We start from the raw sequence: 17,755 nt of genomic DNA, 5'->3' as shown, positions 1-17,755 counted from the left end.
TTTATCCTGGTTTTGAAAATTAAGAATATCTTAACCTCATGAATGAGTTGGGAATGTTTTCTTTCTTCCAGTCTTTGGAAGAGTATGTAAAAAGTGGAAGCACCCCCTCCTTGAAAGTGTGAGAGAATTCTCCTGTAATCCTGTCTGTGTCTGGTTTTACTTTTTTTTTCTTGTGGCAAAATTTTAAATTATTGATTCAATGTCTTTGATAGTAATAATAGTAGTCTGAAGGGTTTCTAAGAGCTGTTTACCAGATATGAAATTTTCTTTTCATAAACCCTGTTTGCTGAAGATAAATTGTTGATTGATTTATTTGCCTGATGGCCTTTGTTGGGAGAGAAAAGGTGGTGCTTGAAATACCTGCTTGGAGGCTTGGAAAACCCCAGCTGATGTGGGCCCCCATACTGTCAGAGCACCCCAGAGTCCCACTGTTTTACTCAAGAAGAACCCCTTGGGGATAGTCACTAATTAAGTGGATTTCTGCAACTCCTTGAGACACTATGCAGCTATGGCTAAGGGAATGGAATTTTGGGGCCGTGTGAACTGGGTTTGAGTTTTGGCACTGTAATCTGCTGGCTGTGTGAAGCTCTCACTTAATTCCTCTGAGCCTTAGTTTCCTCATCTATAAAAGGCAGCAATTAGAATAGCTGCCTCAGAGGATTCTTGTGAAAATTCAATCAGAACATGCATGCAAAGCAGTTGGCACAATGTCTGGCTCGTATGAAGTGCCCAGTAAACAGTTACCACTGTTACTATTGTGAGATGGGAGACATACAAGGCAGACAGATGTGTGAGGAGACAAGGCAGGCAATCGGACTTTCTCAGGGGACTGGATTTAAGAAGGAAAGATTCCTTTTCTAGGACACAAGGGCCAGCCACAATAGCCCAGTTCCCTTTGGGTGAGACCCAGTGATGGATGACTGACCCCATGTGTGGGGGGGACATGCATTCAGGAGTCTCTTCCCTGACCCTGGATTGGGCCATTCTCATGTATCCTGAGGCCTCCAGAAAAGGATGAGGCCTGGCACTCTCCACAGCTGTGCTCTGCTTTGGTGTCTTGGGAAAAAGCCGAGGATGCAATCCTCACAGAAAACCACTGAGACAAAAATCTTCTTCCCTAAGCTGAGTCCTTGATTGGGCACAAGCATCCCCAGCCCTGTCATTCCCCGTCCCATTTCTACATCATGCTTTCCTGAGCCCAAATGGCGTGCTGCCTTCAAGGCAGGATTTTAGCACCAAAGCAGAGTCTGAGGGCATGAGTACTATGAGTGGTTTCTGTAATAACCCAAACCTTAATTATAACCCTTGCCCTCCTAGTCCTAACAGTCCACTTGAAGAAGTAACTGGCCATAATTATAATTAACTCCTCTCACTAGGCCTTAGTAGAGGCCATAAAGTTTAAACAAGCAAAGTGCCTCTTAAGTCTGCTGTCCTCATGGCTTTTATTCATAGCAGATACTTACACATCTACTAGGTACTGACGACCGAGCTAGGTCCTGGGAATCGGTGACCAAGGCCACTGCTCACCAGGACAGTGCAGGCTGTGTGAGAAACCTTCTGTCCTCCCTATCCGAGGTCCTTCCCTTCCATTTCTAGACAGAAGCATGCCAAAGATGAGCAGTCTCTGCACATCTAGAAATTTTCCATGCTCTACCCACCGCTGATACAGACTACATGACCTTATATCCTTAGAAAGTAGCATTTTATGGTGGAGAGAGTGGGACTGAAAGTCATTTTCTGAACTAAGGAAAGTGGACCCACAGGGAGAGTTGGATGGGGAAAACCGCAGACCAAAACCAATCAAGAGACAATATAGCGAATTGTTAGCAACCTGGGTTCTGAATTCAGATTTTCATGGGCATGGCTCTCTGCTTTGTTCTTCCACCACAGAACTCTGGGCAAGGTATTTAATCTACCTCATCCTAAATTCCTTCATCTGGTTTAGGTAAGGTTCAACAGGTTTTTCTGTAAGGCCTCGTCAATTTTTATTGGTCGATGGGTCTCACTTTGGGGCAGATAGCTGGAGAAGCAAATTAAAGTAGGACTAAAAGGAAAGTAGATGAAAAAAAGACCTCTTCTGAAGAATTTAATGAGTCCAGAAATCATTTGACAATGTCAAGTTCACTTGGCCTTTTCAGAAAGTTGCTATGTATTTGTTGTCTCTTGTCATTTTTGAAATGTCTCAAAGGATATCACAGCAATCACAATGTACATTTTTAAAAAGAGAAAAAAGATTAGTGCTCACCATCCCACCACGTTATCAAAGCAGCTGGATTTACTCCCTTTGAGTTTAATTACCCCCTCGGTAAATGAAGGATTTACCATTTTAGCAACCATAGGATCTGGAGCCCTCCTGGTACTCTGAAACAATGCTTGGACCCTCTTTATTGGTTAAGCCTGCCTTCCTCTAGATTATTATTACAGGAGACCCTTGGGAAAACACCCCACACAGGCTGAGACCCTTGACGTAGTTGGTTGTGTGACAATATTTCCTTCTCATGGGGTTGATAGGACATGGCTGCAAAGTCTACCAAGATCTGGGTGTCCCTTCTAGAGACCTGCTCAGAGATCTACAGTGAGTGAAAAGGACACGTGACACTCCCAAAGCCAGTGCTTAAGCCCCCTTTGGATACCACATTCTCTCGACTTGTAAAATTCTGCAGAAATAGGAGACACTTGTCCCTTACTATTTACATAGTTTTGATTGGCTGCCACCAAAGGCCACCATCCCTGCCCAGAGGGCCCAGACTGTGGTGTCTGAAAAGGTTTGATTGCCCTTGAAGTAAGGCCTCTGCTGTCTTCTCCCTTCACTGAGTGAACCACTCGAGCTTGGTCCCTCAGGCCGTCTGCACAATTGATGCATCTCACCTTTCAGCGCACTGCGTTTGATAGGAAATAAAGGGAAAGTAAAACCTTTCAGACAATCTATGTCCAGGTAGCATGATAGTTTCATCTCATTGTGCTAAAAAGGAATGAAAATGTGGAAAACTTGCATTAAGAAGGAGGGGATCCCTAATTTTGTCCCTTTTTAGAACAACTAAAAATGTATTACTTATATCCCCAGCCATTAGAACAACACCTAAGCTCTCAATAAATATTTGTTGAGTCTGCTTTCAGGTCATTGTCTAAACCATCTGGGACAGATGTGAGGACTCTGTCCTCTCAATTCTTTCTTCTGCTGGTATCAATAATTTTATACCAAACAATCGAGGTATATTTTGGGTGGAAGTTTTACTTTTCGTTCTTTGCCTTTCCTTGATGTTCCCTAACTCAGCCTCTTTTCCCAACCAATGATTTCCCTCAAACGTGGGTGTCACTTTTCTCAAAAGACTATGTGCCCGTGGATTTTGACTGGCAGACCTCCTCTAACATCTGGAGAGTAACTATTTGGGAAAGTCTGATGCCCTCCAATTGACAGATGTTCTGAGTGTTCCAAGCCCTAGGTGGGGCTATATGAGGACAGGGTTGAAAAGAAGGCATAGTCCTTGCCCTTAGAGAGTTCATCATGTCACTAAGATAAGATGGGGAAAACCAAAACAAATTTTGGAAATCACAACAACCACAAGAGTTAGTACTTACAGAACACTTGCTAGGGGCCACCCATTCCTAAACATTTTATTACTTCATATAATCTTCACAAGAAACCAAAGGGTTAAATACTATTATCATCACCACTATTCCGTTTTACAGATGAGAAAGTCAAGGGAAAAACATACTATAGTATTTTGCCCAAGGCCATACAGCCAGGAAGTAAGCAGAGCTGGGAATCCAACCTAAACATCCTGACATCAAAGCCGGCCGTCTTAGAGTTCCCCACGGTGTGCATTTTGGAGGTAGGATTAAATGGTGCTGGCTGTAAGGGCTGGAGGGTCCTCAGACAAGCCCTCTTTAGCTCTCTGTACCTCATTTGCTGGGCTGAGTCAGGAAGAGGTTGCTCAGTTTCTGGGAACCCTGCAAAGATGTCTGAGAAAAGATTTATTTCCCAGTCATTTCTGTCATGGGGGTTTTATGACACACTTTTATGGCTTTCATAAGGCATAGCAGCAGGGCGTCAGGCTGGGCTTGAGCACTGTGCAGAAGCTTGGCAGAGCCTGAGGGAGAGGAATAACAGCATTTGGATAGTTGCATATGATACTCAGATGGCCGTTAGTCAAACCTGAGATGTCACCACATTCAGTGTCACTTTACCCCAGCGCAGGCCAGATAAAATGGCTATCTCTTATGCAATAGCCAGGGGACTCAGGTTCGTATTCACTATATGAATCTGGAAAAATCCAAAGGCCCCTTCCTTAACTTTAGAACCCTTGAATGTGAGAGCTAGAAGGGTCTTTGAAAACAGTCGAGTTTAGTCCCTTGAGTTTCAAAGAGGGGAAACGATGTGCTGAAGGTCAAGTGTGGGAGCTGGAGGCAGAGTCAGGTCAGGGCCATCTCTGGGAGAGGGGATCAGGTCCTGGCAGCTAGTTCAAGTGGTTGGTTTACTTGACGTGTTTTCCAGATGATGTTTCACTATTTTTTATATTTTATTGGGGAATATTGGGGAACAGTGTGTTTCTCCAGGGCCCGTCAGCTCCAAGTTGTTGTCCTTCAATCTAGTTGTGGAGGGCGCAGCTCAGCTCCAAGTCCAGTTGCCATTTTCAATCTTTAGTTGCAGGGGGCACAACCCATAATCCCATGAGGGAATTGAACCGGCAACCTTGTTGTTGAGAGCTCACACTCTAACCAACTGAGCCATCCGACCGCCCTGTTGCACTAATTTTTTAACAAATATTTATTGAGATTTCCATGTGCCTGCCTCTGTCCTCATGGAGCTTATATTCTAGTGAGGGAGCAGTTAAAACAATTACACACAAAACAAAAAGCAAGGAAACAGACTAATCTAATATGTACTATAAAGGAAACAATAACTGGAGGGACTTGCCTTAGATAGGGCGTTTTTGATTCTGGCTAGGATGACCTTGGCCATGAACTTCATCCAAAAACCACGTTACCCATCCCTTGCACCTGGAAAGTGTGCCTTTGTGGGGCACTCAGCTTTAGAAGTGGGTCCTGTTTACCTGTAGCACATGGAGGGGATGGGGCTGAGGACACATCAGCTGAAGGCATATATCTTTCGAATACGGGAGGCCACAGTCTTGAAGGCATGGCTACCTGGCTTCAAGCCCAGGGGTGCAGGTGTTTTTGTCCTTTGGACAGAAGCCCCAGATGCTAACGCGCTAAAGCATGGGCACACCCTTAGCAAGGGAGGGAATTGATTACGCTCAAAATCCCCACAGCTGGCAGGGAGGGCGTGAGCAAGCAAAGCAAAATGATGAGATGAGCAGAGCTTGGTGGTGACACCCGTTATCCCTCTTATGTGACATTTGTAGAGACTCCATAGGGAGCGTTTACTCACTCATCCACCCTATAAATCACATACATACTTATTTCTTTACTCAATTCCTCATTCTTATAAGAATGCTCTCATTTGTACACTCATTTATGTCTTCTTTCTTTCATCAAATTTCTCAATCACTTATTCATCAATTCGCACATTATTCAGTCTCTTATGTTTATGGACACATGTAAATTGGCACATACATATTCACTGGGTTTCACTCGCTTCTTCACTTCCACATCCAACTGACATTTATTAAACATTTCTCCATGCCAGGCTCAGCTGGGATTAACCCTGGAGGGGTCAGGGGGCAACTGTTACTCTATCCTTACAGGATCAGGTAGTAAATACTTGTAGGGACTCAGTAAATCTTCACTGACTACATGGATGATGGGCACGTGGTAGGCATGCCATGTGTGTGAACAGGACCAGGAAGGCAGCGGGTCTTCTTTCACCACTGCTGGCTCAGGTCAAGGCCAAGGCAGCAGGGAAAGGTGCAAGAGCTCAGCTGGGCAGCTTGAGCTGAACGCGGCAAGTGGGAATGATTTGTTCGCATTTTTGACTCTGCCCTCTGTGTCCTCAGAGTTGCCCCAGTCTCAGGCATGAGAAAGCACGCTGTCCCTAGCCAAAGTGTCTGGAAACAGACAAACTGGTGTTTGCAACGTTCTCTGCCTATGTAAGCAGGTTTTGTTGTTCATCTAGTTGTGCAATTTTCTACCAGTTCTTGATTGTGCTGGAGTTGGGAACAGAAGGAGAAGATGGATGTTGTATCTCCCAAAGCTTGTGGTTTGATATACAATAAACATGTTTTTTTTCCTGTGGAAAAATAAAATGGCCCATTTCCTTAAAACTTTCCCTTTTCTTTTTGGAGAACATTGGTGCTCACCAAAAATAAAATTCCTGAAGCATTAACAAAGGGTTGTGATAGGGGCCCATATTCTGCTTTTCCATGGGAATAATTTGTTAAGAATGTGTACCTTTTGTGCTCTCTGTTTCTCTTTTGTGAGAAACCCTCATGGAGAAACCCTATGGAGATTTGCAACTCACTCCCTAAAAAAAACATACAGCGTAGTAGGTTATTTGCTGAATAAACACAGGTATATCCCTAGTCCAGTGTAGGCCCCAGATAATGACAACTAGGGTGAGAGAGAGTCACTGAATCTTGGATTATTGGCCTGTACATGGGTGGCAAGCATAGGGCACAGGTCCCTCCACTTCCTACTCCTGGGCCCATGCTCATCAATCCCATGGCTCTTCTCACTGAGCCTGGCTGCTGCCCAGAATCGCTCCTAAATGCTCCCTGTGGACAACTAAGTCAGCACGTGAGAAGCCCCACTCCTGCTGCTTGTGTAGGGAAAGAGCATGGGTTTGGAAGACAGACCTAGGTTCTGACCCAAACCCTGAAATGTACTTGCTGAGGAACTGAGCTAGTTGCTTAGCTTCTCTGAGCCTCAGTTCCTCTATCTGAAATGGAAATAACAACATCTGTTCACATACTCACAGAGGCTGGATGTATGTAAGACCCTGGCACTGGGTCTGGCACCTGCTACGCATGCCATAAAATTGGCTCCTTTCCTTTCAAGCTGAGAATGGAAAGTGGACCTGTGCCAACAACCTAGTCAACAAACAGAACCCTTCAACGTCTCCAGCCAGGGGCACATTAGTCACTGTTTGCACTTTTCCAGTGACGGTACTGGCAAGTCTACCTGTCCCACCTTTGCAAAGTTCCACTTTTCTCCAAACCCTTATGTTCTTGGCATGTATTTGGCAAAAAGGGTCTGCTGTGGCTATTCAGAAAGGACATTTGCCTTGCCCAGGCCTCATGTTAGCTGCCATTTATTCTGCATTCACTATATGCCAGGCCCTTGTTATATCCTGCACATCAGTGGTTCCCAACTGGGGCCATTTTGGACCCGGTGGGGACATTTGACAATGTCTCCAGACAATTTTTGTTCTCACAACTGAGTGGTGGGTGCTACTGGCACCTAGTGGCCAGAGGCCAGGGAGACTCCTCAACACCCCACAATGCACAGGCCAGCCCCCCACAACAAAGGCTTATCCTGGCTGCAACGCCAACAGTGCTGAGATGAAGAAATCCTTCTGTATATGAGTATCTCATTCAATTTCCTAACAGGTCTCTGTGAAAGGGGCTATTTTCCCATTGTAAGACGAGGAAGCTGAGGCCTTACAAGGCTGACCACAGGCCCAAGGAATATTAAGGAATATTCCTTAATATTCCTGTGTACAGGGCAGCATTTGGGGACAAGGAGGGCAGTATAGAGAAACATGTGGGGCATGGATATTCCTTAATGGCACACTTCTTTTGTTTTTCTCTTGCCCTATTTTATTTTGCATCTCCTGTTTTTCCTTCTTGCTGAATTCTGAGAGAGGGAGGGAGGGAGGCAGGGAAGAAGGGAGGGAGAGGGGGAGGGAAGAAGGGAGGGAGAAGGGGGAAGGAGAGAGAGTGTTAAAGGCCCCAATGGCCTTAGATATCAATTATCCCTGCTTCTGGCTCCCGGAGCTGAAGAGTTTGTGCAAAAATGTCTGAAGTTCAGCCTGAGCGGCTCCCTCTTTCACTCGGGCAGGGCTGGGTCTCTTGAGTGGCTCACCTGCTGCCAGGATTAATTGGGCAAAATGATGATGTAAAGCTTAACCTCTCATTGGAGAAATGCTGAATCAAGGAAGCCGGCCGAGCAGCACAGTTAATTACTGAGTCTGCTTTGGTCACCAGAAACAAGAAAGGCTTTTCCCCAGAGGACCTCAGGGAACAGGGCTGGCATCTGGGTACAGCAGGCGTCGCAGTGCACCAGTACTGCCGTTTTCTGGTGTGACTTTGGCATAAAGAGAACTGGGCTGCCAGGGCTGAGGAGCGGTGCACGCAGGGCCCATCTCACCTCCTTTTCCCACCTGGCTGATTTCTGCTGTCCTTCAGGTATCCACCTGATCACTTCTCCCAGGCGGGTTTCCCTAACTTCCCAGATGAGGTGGGCCCTCCCTCATGGACTCCATTCCCCACCCTTCCACCTCACAGTGCTTTGCACACTCATGATTTTGTAATCAAGTATTTATAGCACTTTGTTTAATATTCGTCTTCCTGGAAAGCCTGGAGGGTCCATGAGCATAGGGGGTATATCTGTCTTGTCCACTGTGTCACCTGAGGCTGGTACATGGGGGGCACCCAGCAGTTCTTTGTTGGCTGCTTCACTGAGGGGCTGTGAGGGGCTTGGGCAGCCAGGACCAACTATACAAGGCCCTCTAGATATAAGCCAAAAGTCATACTCCTTCCCTACTTTAGAATTGTGACTGTTTATCAAGGAAGCAAAGCGGCTTCTGGAAGTCTTTGCACTCCAGGGCAGGCTCCAACAGATCATCCTTCTGAAGTGTGTGGCTGGTGAACATCATTCTCAGCAAAGCCTGTTTGCACATGCCAGCCCTGGAGCAGTGGGGACGGGGGATAGTTATAGCTTCCCGACTTGACCCAAAATTAATAATAGAGTAAACAGTTATTGAGCCATTCACCACTGCCAAACTCTGGCCATTAGCTCATGTACATGCATTACCTTGTGTTATTCTCACAGCAATCTTATGAGGTTAAGAAAAAATTACCGTCGGTTCCATTTTACAGATGGAAAAACTGAGGCCCAGAGAGATTATGTAAGTTGCCCAATGTTATACTGCTCAGTTAAGAGACAGAGTGAGAGTTTCACCACAGAGTTGGCTGACCCCAAAGCCTATATTTTCTCACTATACTGCCTGGGTTGAAAACCTCTTTGCTAAAAAGCTCTTTGCCTCAGAGAACTCTACCTGATACCTGCTGGGGTATCGTAGTAGCCAGAAAGGAAACAAATCTCTTGTGTGAATGTGTGCTTGAGCTGAAGGAGGAATCACCACAATGACCAGCATTAACCCAATGGTAGGAACAGATCTTCCTGGTATTATCCAGTTTCAGCGTTGCTGTTAACTAATGAGGTGATGTAATACTCTGCCAGGTCAATTTTATTTTTCCACCTAGAGAATGAGTAAACTGGGACGTGGTGAGGCAAAATGCCTTGCCCAGGGCCGTGCAGTTAATGGGTGGGAGCACTCCGATCAGATTCTCTTGGGTCTAACCGGTGACCGGTGACCGGATGGAACACCAGATGGTGCTGGCTTCCACCTTGTGCTAATAAAGGCTACAGCAGCCTGGGGCTCTGTGTGGGTCAAGGAGAGGGCATTAAATGCTAGGGACTTTTAGTTCTGTCTTCCATTGCAAGTCATTTATTTGTGTTTTTTGGGGGAAGTCTTTGAGTCTGTCATGGAAATACCTGCCAGTGTTCTTACATATAAGATGAGACAAGATCACCCCCATATCTGCTAGTAGTTGTGAAAAACACACCTTAGGGAAATCAGATGGGAGGTTCATCTAGATTTTGGAAGATGCTCAGCTCATTCCCTGCCTTAAGTCAGGGATTCTCTTCCATCACACTAATAACGATATATTCTAAGGCTCTGTTTGGAGGAAAGAAGGTAATAGCAATGACTGCAGCTTACTGAGTTACGGCTAATCCATGCAAATCCCTGTATGGGAGGTCCTAATTATTTCGCAGATGAGTACAGATGCTCACTGGGGTACGATATTTAGTTCAATGTCAGTTATTAGGTGGGAAAACTGTGGCAAGACGTGTTGCCTGACTCAAAGCCTTTTTATTTATACCAAGCTGCCGTTCCCTTCAGGGAAAAATAAAAAGCAAACCAAAACCCAACAACAACAGTTTCCACAGGCTCCTTCAGCATCTTCAGCATTTAGTTTCTAACAATCTGTGTGATGGGAGAGATTTCTCCTTGGATCTCATGAAATCCTCCATGTTATGATTTGTGTCCCTTTCCTCTTCTAGACACAAAACACAAAACTGTATGTAAACCCAAGTTTGGAAAAATAAAGTCATCATCCATCCCGGCATCAGCCCTGAAGTCCTTTCTTCTCCAAGCTGAACACACGTAGGTCTTTTCCTCATGCTCTTAGCCTAGGTGTGGGACCCAGACCTCAGCAGGGACAGGAGAGTGAACACATGGCTGAAGGGGCCAGGACGCTAAGGCCAATCTGAGGGCAGTGATAATGATGTAAACAGGAGACTGGCACGGGCAGGCAGGGGAAGATTAGCCCAGCTGGCAGTGGCCGGTGGAAAAAGAGGCAGCAGTTCAGTGATGGTAAACATGCCAGGTGGGAAGGGGGTGAGAAGTGAGTCCTGTCTGTGAGCTTGGGAATGCCCAGGAGCAAACAAGAGGAAGAGAGAGAGTGAAATAGAGAGAGAGAGAAGATACAGTGGTTGAGGCATGAACTTTGGCTTCCCCAGTATATGCTGAGGTCCTAGGAGGAACAGGTTTTGAGATTATTATGAGACAATTTAGGTAAAACTCACAGTGGAGTGACATACACATAATCAGCTTGCAGAAAGTAGTAGTCCATCTTATAGAAGAATTGTAGGAGGAACGATAGATTTGGAACGTCACCATTTTCAACCCCAAATAAAATTGAGTGACGGTACTTCAAATCATTAGGTAAAATGCTGATGGGAACATTATAATGAATGGAGAAGGCTCACAACACCTGAATCTGAAACAATTTAAACACCAAATGAGAGGCATCCTTTTATATATAAAAGAATGAATTTGGACTCCTATCTCATGACACATACAAAAATTAACTCCAAATGCATCATACACCTAAATGTAAGTGTTAGAGCTATAAAGCTCTTAGAAGAAAATATAGAGGTAAATTATTGTGAACTTGGATTAGGCAGTAGTTTCTTAGATATGACACCAAAAGCACAAGCAACAAAGGAAAGAGTAGATAAATTGGACATCATCATAATTAAAAAGTTTTGTGCTTCAAAGGACACCACCAAGAAAATGAAAAGGCAATCCACAGAATGAGAGAAAATTTTTGCAAGTCATGTATCTGATAAGGGACTTGCATCTAGAATATGTAAAGAACACTAACAATAAGAAGACAGATAACCCAATTAAGAAATGGGCAAAGGATATAAATAGACAGTTCTCCAAAGAAGACATGTGCGATAAACACATGAATAGCTCCTTAAAATCATTAGCCATCAAAGCAATGAAAATCAAAACCACAATGGCTACCACTTCCTACCCACTAGGATGCCTGTAATAAACAATACAGATAATAAAACAAGTGTTGGCGATGACGTGGAGAAACTGGAACCCTCGCACACTGTTGATAGGGATGTAAAATGGTGCAATCACTTTGAAAAATAGACGGCAGTTCCTCAAACAGTGAAACATAGACTTACCATATGATCTAGTAATTCTAGGTATATACCCATAGGAAAATACATGTACACAAAACATCTTATGCACAAATGTTTGTAGCAGCATTATTTATAATAGCCAAAAGGTGAAAAAAACCCAGACGTCCATCAACTGATGATATTCATACAATGGAAAGTTAGTCAACCTTAAAAAGGAATGCACTACTGGTCCATGCTACAATATAAGAAGAAACTTGCAAAATTATGCTAAGTGAAAGAACACTACCACAAAGGACCAAATGTCATGTGATTTCACTTCTAGGAAATGCACAGAATAGGTAAATCAATAGAGACAGAAAGCACATGAGTGTCGCCTAGAGCAGGAGTGGGTGGCGGGTTAAGGGAAGTAGGGGGAAGCTTGGGGAGGTGATGGCTGAGAAGTTTCTTATGGGAATAATGAAAATGTTTAAAATTGAGTGTGGTGATGGATGTGCCCAACTCTGTGAATAGACTAAAAGCCACTGAATTGTACACTTAAACAAAACAAAAAACAAAAAAAGAAGTACTTAGCATCATCTATGAGAAATTCTTGCCAAAAAACCCCCAGCCTGAGGCTGATTAAGCCTCTCGGCCTATCAGTTTCCAGAAAGCACAGGGGAGAAAGGAATGTGTTAAACAACACTGCAGAGATGAAACCGCCAATATCCAGAATGTGGAAGATTCAATGAGACAAATGACTTGGCTTCTTTAGCATGTACGTGGCAAGGGATGGCAAGGGACAAGAGGTAGAGGGAACCTGAGAATAAAATAAATCTCAGAGACACAGCCCAATGCAGGGTGTTACCTCATTTGGATGCCACTTAAATAAATCAACTGTATATTAAAAACAAACAAACAAACAAAACTATTCTAAGGCAAATATGGACATTTGGACACTGGCTGAATAATGATTTTCAGAAATTGTCCATTTTTTAAATGTGTGATAATGGAATCCTGGTTATGTTAAACTCTAGGAATAAAATACTGAAATCTTTAAAGAGATCCTTACTGAAATGTGTATGGATGAAATGATGTGATGTGTGGGCTCTGCCTTAAAATATCCCAATGGGTGAGCAGGTTCATGAGTGGGGATATCACTGAAATAAGAGTGGCCCCTGAGTAGACAATTGAGACTGAGTGATGTGTACATGAGAGTTCATTAATACTCTTCCTTCGATTTTTGTATAGGTTGGAAATTTTTCCATTATAAAAGGTTCAAAACAACATACAGGAAAGTGATGGAAGAGAAACCTAGCAACCGACTGTTATGATTGTGACTGCTAAAATTTTCAATGACAACAATAATAAAAGTGGTAGTCAAGCACTTTGCCTCCACTTTACTTCTTTCGATTTTCCCAACAACCTTGTGAGGGAGGGATTGTTCCTATTTTTTGATGGAAACTGAAGCTGAGTGCTTACTGACTCTTTCCAAGTGTCACCATTAGGATGGGGAAGAGATGACTGGGCCGAAGGCTGGGGTGCTTTCTCCTGTACACAACATTGCTTCTCTAGGTGGCTCTGGGCAGTTCTTTACCCAGGGGGAGCTGGCAGAGCAGGGCTGGCAGAGGCCCTCTGGTCCTACCCTGTGTCCTTTCTTGCTTTCAGATGTCCTGTTAGTGAACTCCTGCCAAAGCATTGACTGATAATTTACGAGAACAGTTTAAGGGGCTGTCTCCACCCAGGGGGTACAAAATTTAACCAAAATATCTCAAGCACCTGTTAGGCTCCGTAGAAGGCACTTTGGGGCAGATAATGATGGCATGGAACAGGACTTTTTGAGGTGACAGATGTCCATTTAATGGAACCTTCCCAGTTTTCTATCCACAGTTCTTTGGAACCACTTCAGTCAGTTCAAGAGTGCTCTGATAACATCATTTATGAGTAGGGATTTGTTGCGTGAAAATTGTAAAGATGAAAGAAATTTTTATTGGGAGACATCAACATAACCATATAAGTAGAGGATAACTTTATTTCTGTAAATTACCTTAGAAGGAGAATTAGCTAAGAATCTTAATTATAAATGAGACTGAGTGTATTCAAAGGAAAAATAAATTATCTTAATGCTAAGTAAAAACCATCTCTCGTGGTACTCCTGAGTACCGTAAAGTTGGGTTGGGAGACGCCTATGAAAGATGGAAACAAAGAGACACAGTGAGAGAGAATCTGGACTTGTAGTTAAAACTCCTTGAACTTGAATAAAGTGAATAAGGAAATCATTTTATTCAGAATATTTCAAATATAGGATTGAAAGGAGAGCTGGCTTTATAGATCTCAGACTTCCCCAAGGTGCCTGCATGACAGCTCATCCCAGGAGCCGGGGAAAGATTCTGGGACTTGTCTTTATTACCCTGGGATGGGCTGGAGGAGGGGAGGGAGGCAGGGAGGGCATCATTTTTCTTACACTGACTTCTGTGACCTGCCTTTTATTCTCTGTCTCATCTCTTTTGTTTTCCGGATAATCAGAAGAGGGGAAAGGGATTGGTAACTATTTAAGGAAGTCCGAAACTGTTGTCTTTGTTTTTGATTCTTCAGGCAAAATAACATGCTATTAGATTCTTCAGGGGTTTTGGAAAGTCAACAGCAACAGAAATGAATAAGACACCATCCTTGCCCTTAAGAAGTTTTCAATCTAGTGAGCAAGGTGATAAGATACATGCACGGTATTTATAGTACAAAGAACAAGAGTATAAACCATGAGCTGTGAACACAGGGGACACATTGGTACTGCAGGGAGAGAGGCAAGAGGCTCCTTAAAGAAAAGGTACGCATACAGGGCTTTGAGGGATGGATATGATCATGACAGGCGAAGGCATCAAAAATAAATTCCCGGAGCAACAGCATGTATTCATTCCATAAACATGTGTTCATTGCCCAGAGTAATGCAGGCACTCTCTGGGTACAAGGACAAAAAGCAGAGAGGTGGCCTAATATACACTCTACTTAGGAATGTTGAGTACATCACTGAAACGTGTGTGTGTGTGTGTGTGTGTGTGTGTGTGTGTGTGTGAGTGGTAGAGGGAGAACTTTGGGCACGAAGTGTGTATGTACTTGTAAAAAAGTATTTGGAATGTGTGTGTAGAAAAGCAGTTTTACTTTTTTTTTTTAATGCAAGGGGAGTGTATATAGAGTGGAAAGTGCATTTGTGTGTGTGTGTGTGTGTGTGTGTGTGTGTGTGTGTCTAGTACACGTGGTGGGCAGAACTACATGAACAGCCAGCCTCTTAGAGACCGAAAGAGTGGTGTAAGATCTGAAGTGTTACAGGAGGTGACTGTTTTCCTTTTAGACCAGCACACAGGTCTTTGAGGAGCCCTTGACTTTCTCTTCCTCCTTGTCTTGTTAAAAAGGGATTAGAGTCCAATTAAGCCATTTAATCCCAAGGTAGAGATTCATGTTTAAAAACAAGATTTACAGCTTAAAAAAAATACATCAGGGCGAGTTGAGGTTTGTCCTTTCAAGTTGCCACCTGCGTGTTTTCTAAGAGTGTTTTCAGCAGAATACCCAACATGCAGTTCTTCTTAATTACTCTGCCTCATACCTTCAGTCCTTCATCTTTTAAAGTACCCTTCAGCCTAAATAGCCACATGCTCTTACAAGTACTTCTGCTTCTGGAGTTCCACAACCGCCCCTTGGCTTATGTCCCTTGAGTTGGCAACTCACTTGACCAGGTTTAATCATAACAGTATTAGGAACAAATGTTTCGTGGGTGCTTTGTACGTGCTGGGCATTGTGTTGAGCACTTTACGTACAGAATCTTATGCTCCATATGAAAACCCCCTACATGGATGTGTGACATACGTAGTCACACAGGGCTCTTAGAAGGGCTTAGAAGGGCTATTTGCTTGGTTTAATGTTCTGCTATTGTCATCTTGAAATTCTTACTCATTTTTGAGCAAAGGACCTGCATTTTCATTTTTCACTGGGCTTTGCAAATTATGTTGCCAGTCGAGCATACCCAATCGCCCATAGTTTCTTTTTTTTGTCCTTTCCCCCTGATGCCTGATACATTGCCATTGGATGGAACAGTGACTCTCCAATTGTGATTCCAGAACCCTCTCTGGAAAACCGGTGCCATTATCTCCTTGAAGGGAAGTTCTTGAGGGGACAAGAACAACATCAAGGCTCTCAGCATGGGAAAGCCAAGTATCTGTGAGAACTTGGCAAGTTGTTAAACTCCTCCAAGCCTCAATTTTCTCATCTGTAAAGTGAGAACAACAATACCTAATTCACAGGCTGTTTCAAGGTTGAAATGAGATCGTGTATAAACAGCTCTGACACAATACAGATGGCTTTAGTTATTACGCATTGTGGGTGCTTAGCAGGTACTAAACATCCAATATGGCTTGGGACAAGATCACTCATTCAACTCCAAGGTGCCCTTATCCCAGGGATTTGTTCCCTACCTGTCCCGCAGAGCTGGGAGGAACATCTGCTTTCTCCACGTGCTGGGTGATCACAGAATTGTTGCTGGAGCTGATAAGCACTGGGGTGCCAATCTCTACCATGGGGCCGCCCAAGGGAGAATGGACCATCCTGTTGAGAGTGTTCAAGGCTGTCGTGATGGAGAACTGCCCAGGCCCCTTCCTCCTGGACCCGGGGCCCCTTCGGAGGGTGGACGTGTTGGTCGCTTTGCCTCTGGAGGGTGAGGACACCAGGGACAGGGTTTTTGTGCGAGATGGCTGACGGCCTTTGTTCTTCTCTAGCAGGTGTCTTGCAGTGAGATTTGGCTGAAGAGACAAAAGGTCCGATGAGAAGTTAGTCTTCCTGATCTAATATGAGCAGCTAAGTCTTACCCAGGCTAGTCTGAAGCCAATTAAGATGCCACCACCTCAGTCGTCATGCCTTGGTCAGCTTCCATCTTTTATGAGTATGTCCCAGTTACTTTCCTGTATCAGTAAATCCCACAACTCTCTTGCAAAGTGGGTACTACTCTTTTACTCTGTTCCTAAGGACCAAAAATGAGCCGTCATACTCTTCCCTGGTCAGGCGCACTCATCCTTACCAGTCTCTGCTAGCCTGGTCCCAGCCCTTTCCACCTAGTGGGCTCCTCCCCCCTCCTTCAGCCACCCTCCACTCCCCACCAGGCTGGCTGCTTGTCCTTCTCGGTGCCCCTGCAGCATGCCGTCCCCCTGCTTTCCCATCCTAGCAATTTTCACCCCATACTGGAATCACTGCCTTTCCCCCAGTGGACCATTAGCTTCTCTGCTGTATCGTGGAGTCGGTGCTGAGTGAGTCTGGAACAATGCGTGGATGAAGTTGCTGCAATTCATTGGATACATGTTTGAGCCAGGATGTAACTCCATCCAGGACCCTGAATCTTTATGCTTTGACCATCTTTTACTACTTCCTTTAAATACCTCTATCTCATCACCATTCTCTCCTGTTCTAGACTTTAGTGGTGTGCTGGTAAACCAGAAGAACAAACAAACAAAACCCTGGTTTGTAGACTCTACTAATTTCTGTGGTGTCAATATCCATCAATGGTTTAACAGCTGGCTAGCAAAATTCCTGAAAATACAGCGACCAGTTCTTCCAATCTAGGATCAACTAGTTCTAGCAGAGCCACTGACTGCATTATATTTTGAATACCCTGCCCTCCAAGGGCCCCTGAGAGTCCATTTCCTTCAGAAACCTGAAATCTGTTGACAAAAAAGGGGTTTGTGTGAATGAAACTTTCCAGGAAGTTTACTCAAGTTTCCATCATTATGATTGTCACCCATTATGCTCTAGAACCACATGTCTTATTCTAATGTAGACATGCAACCGTAGAGGTAAAAAAGAGTGAGTTAAGAAATTTTCAATGACAATGTGATTAAAATAGCCAAGATAGAAAATTTTAAAGCAGATGTAGTTTCTGCCTCAAGAAATTTGTAATATTGTGGGGGAAAAAAATCATTAAGTAGGGGCGGGGGGATTATTATTGTCCACTTTAAAGATAAGAAAGCTGAGGCCCAGAAGGGGTGACTTGTAAATGGCAAAGCCCGTATGAAACAACCAAACGAAAAAATATCCCGTAGTAGTAAGTGCTCTGCTCTGACAGAGTGACTGGGGGAGTGGCTACTTTAGATTAGGGGGAGTCAAAGAAGATCTG

At 44.1% G+C, this 17,755-nt stretch overlaps 1 protein-coding gene across 2 annotated transcripts in view; it reads right to left on the bottom strand.

Annotated features, from left to right (window-relative positions):
- Positions 1–17,755, bottom strand: part of SH3RF2 (SH3 domain containing ring finger 2) — a 114,802-nt gene that overhangs the window by 41,286 nt on the left and 55,761 nt on the right. For both annotated transcript variants that reach the window (XM_081036349.1, XM_081036350.1), the window contains one exon: positions 16,068–16,391. In XM_081036349.1, coding sequence (XP_080892475.1) covers positions 16,068–16,391 — 324 coding nt within the window. The remainder of the gene's footprint in view (positions 1–16,067; positions 16,392–17,755) is intronic.

This window comes from Rhinolophus hipposideros, assembly GCF_964194185.1.
Source record: "Rhinolophus hipposideros genome assembly, chromosome: 23".
Classification (NCBI taxonomy): Eukaryota; Metazoa; Chordata; class Mammalia; order Chiroptera; family Rhinolophidae; genus Rhinolophus; species Rhinolophus hipposideros.
Note: the sequence above shows the minus strand (reverse complement) of the source record. Positions and strands in the feature narration are given on the sequence as shown.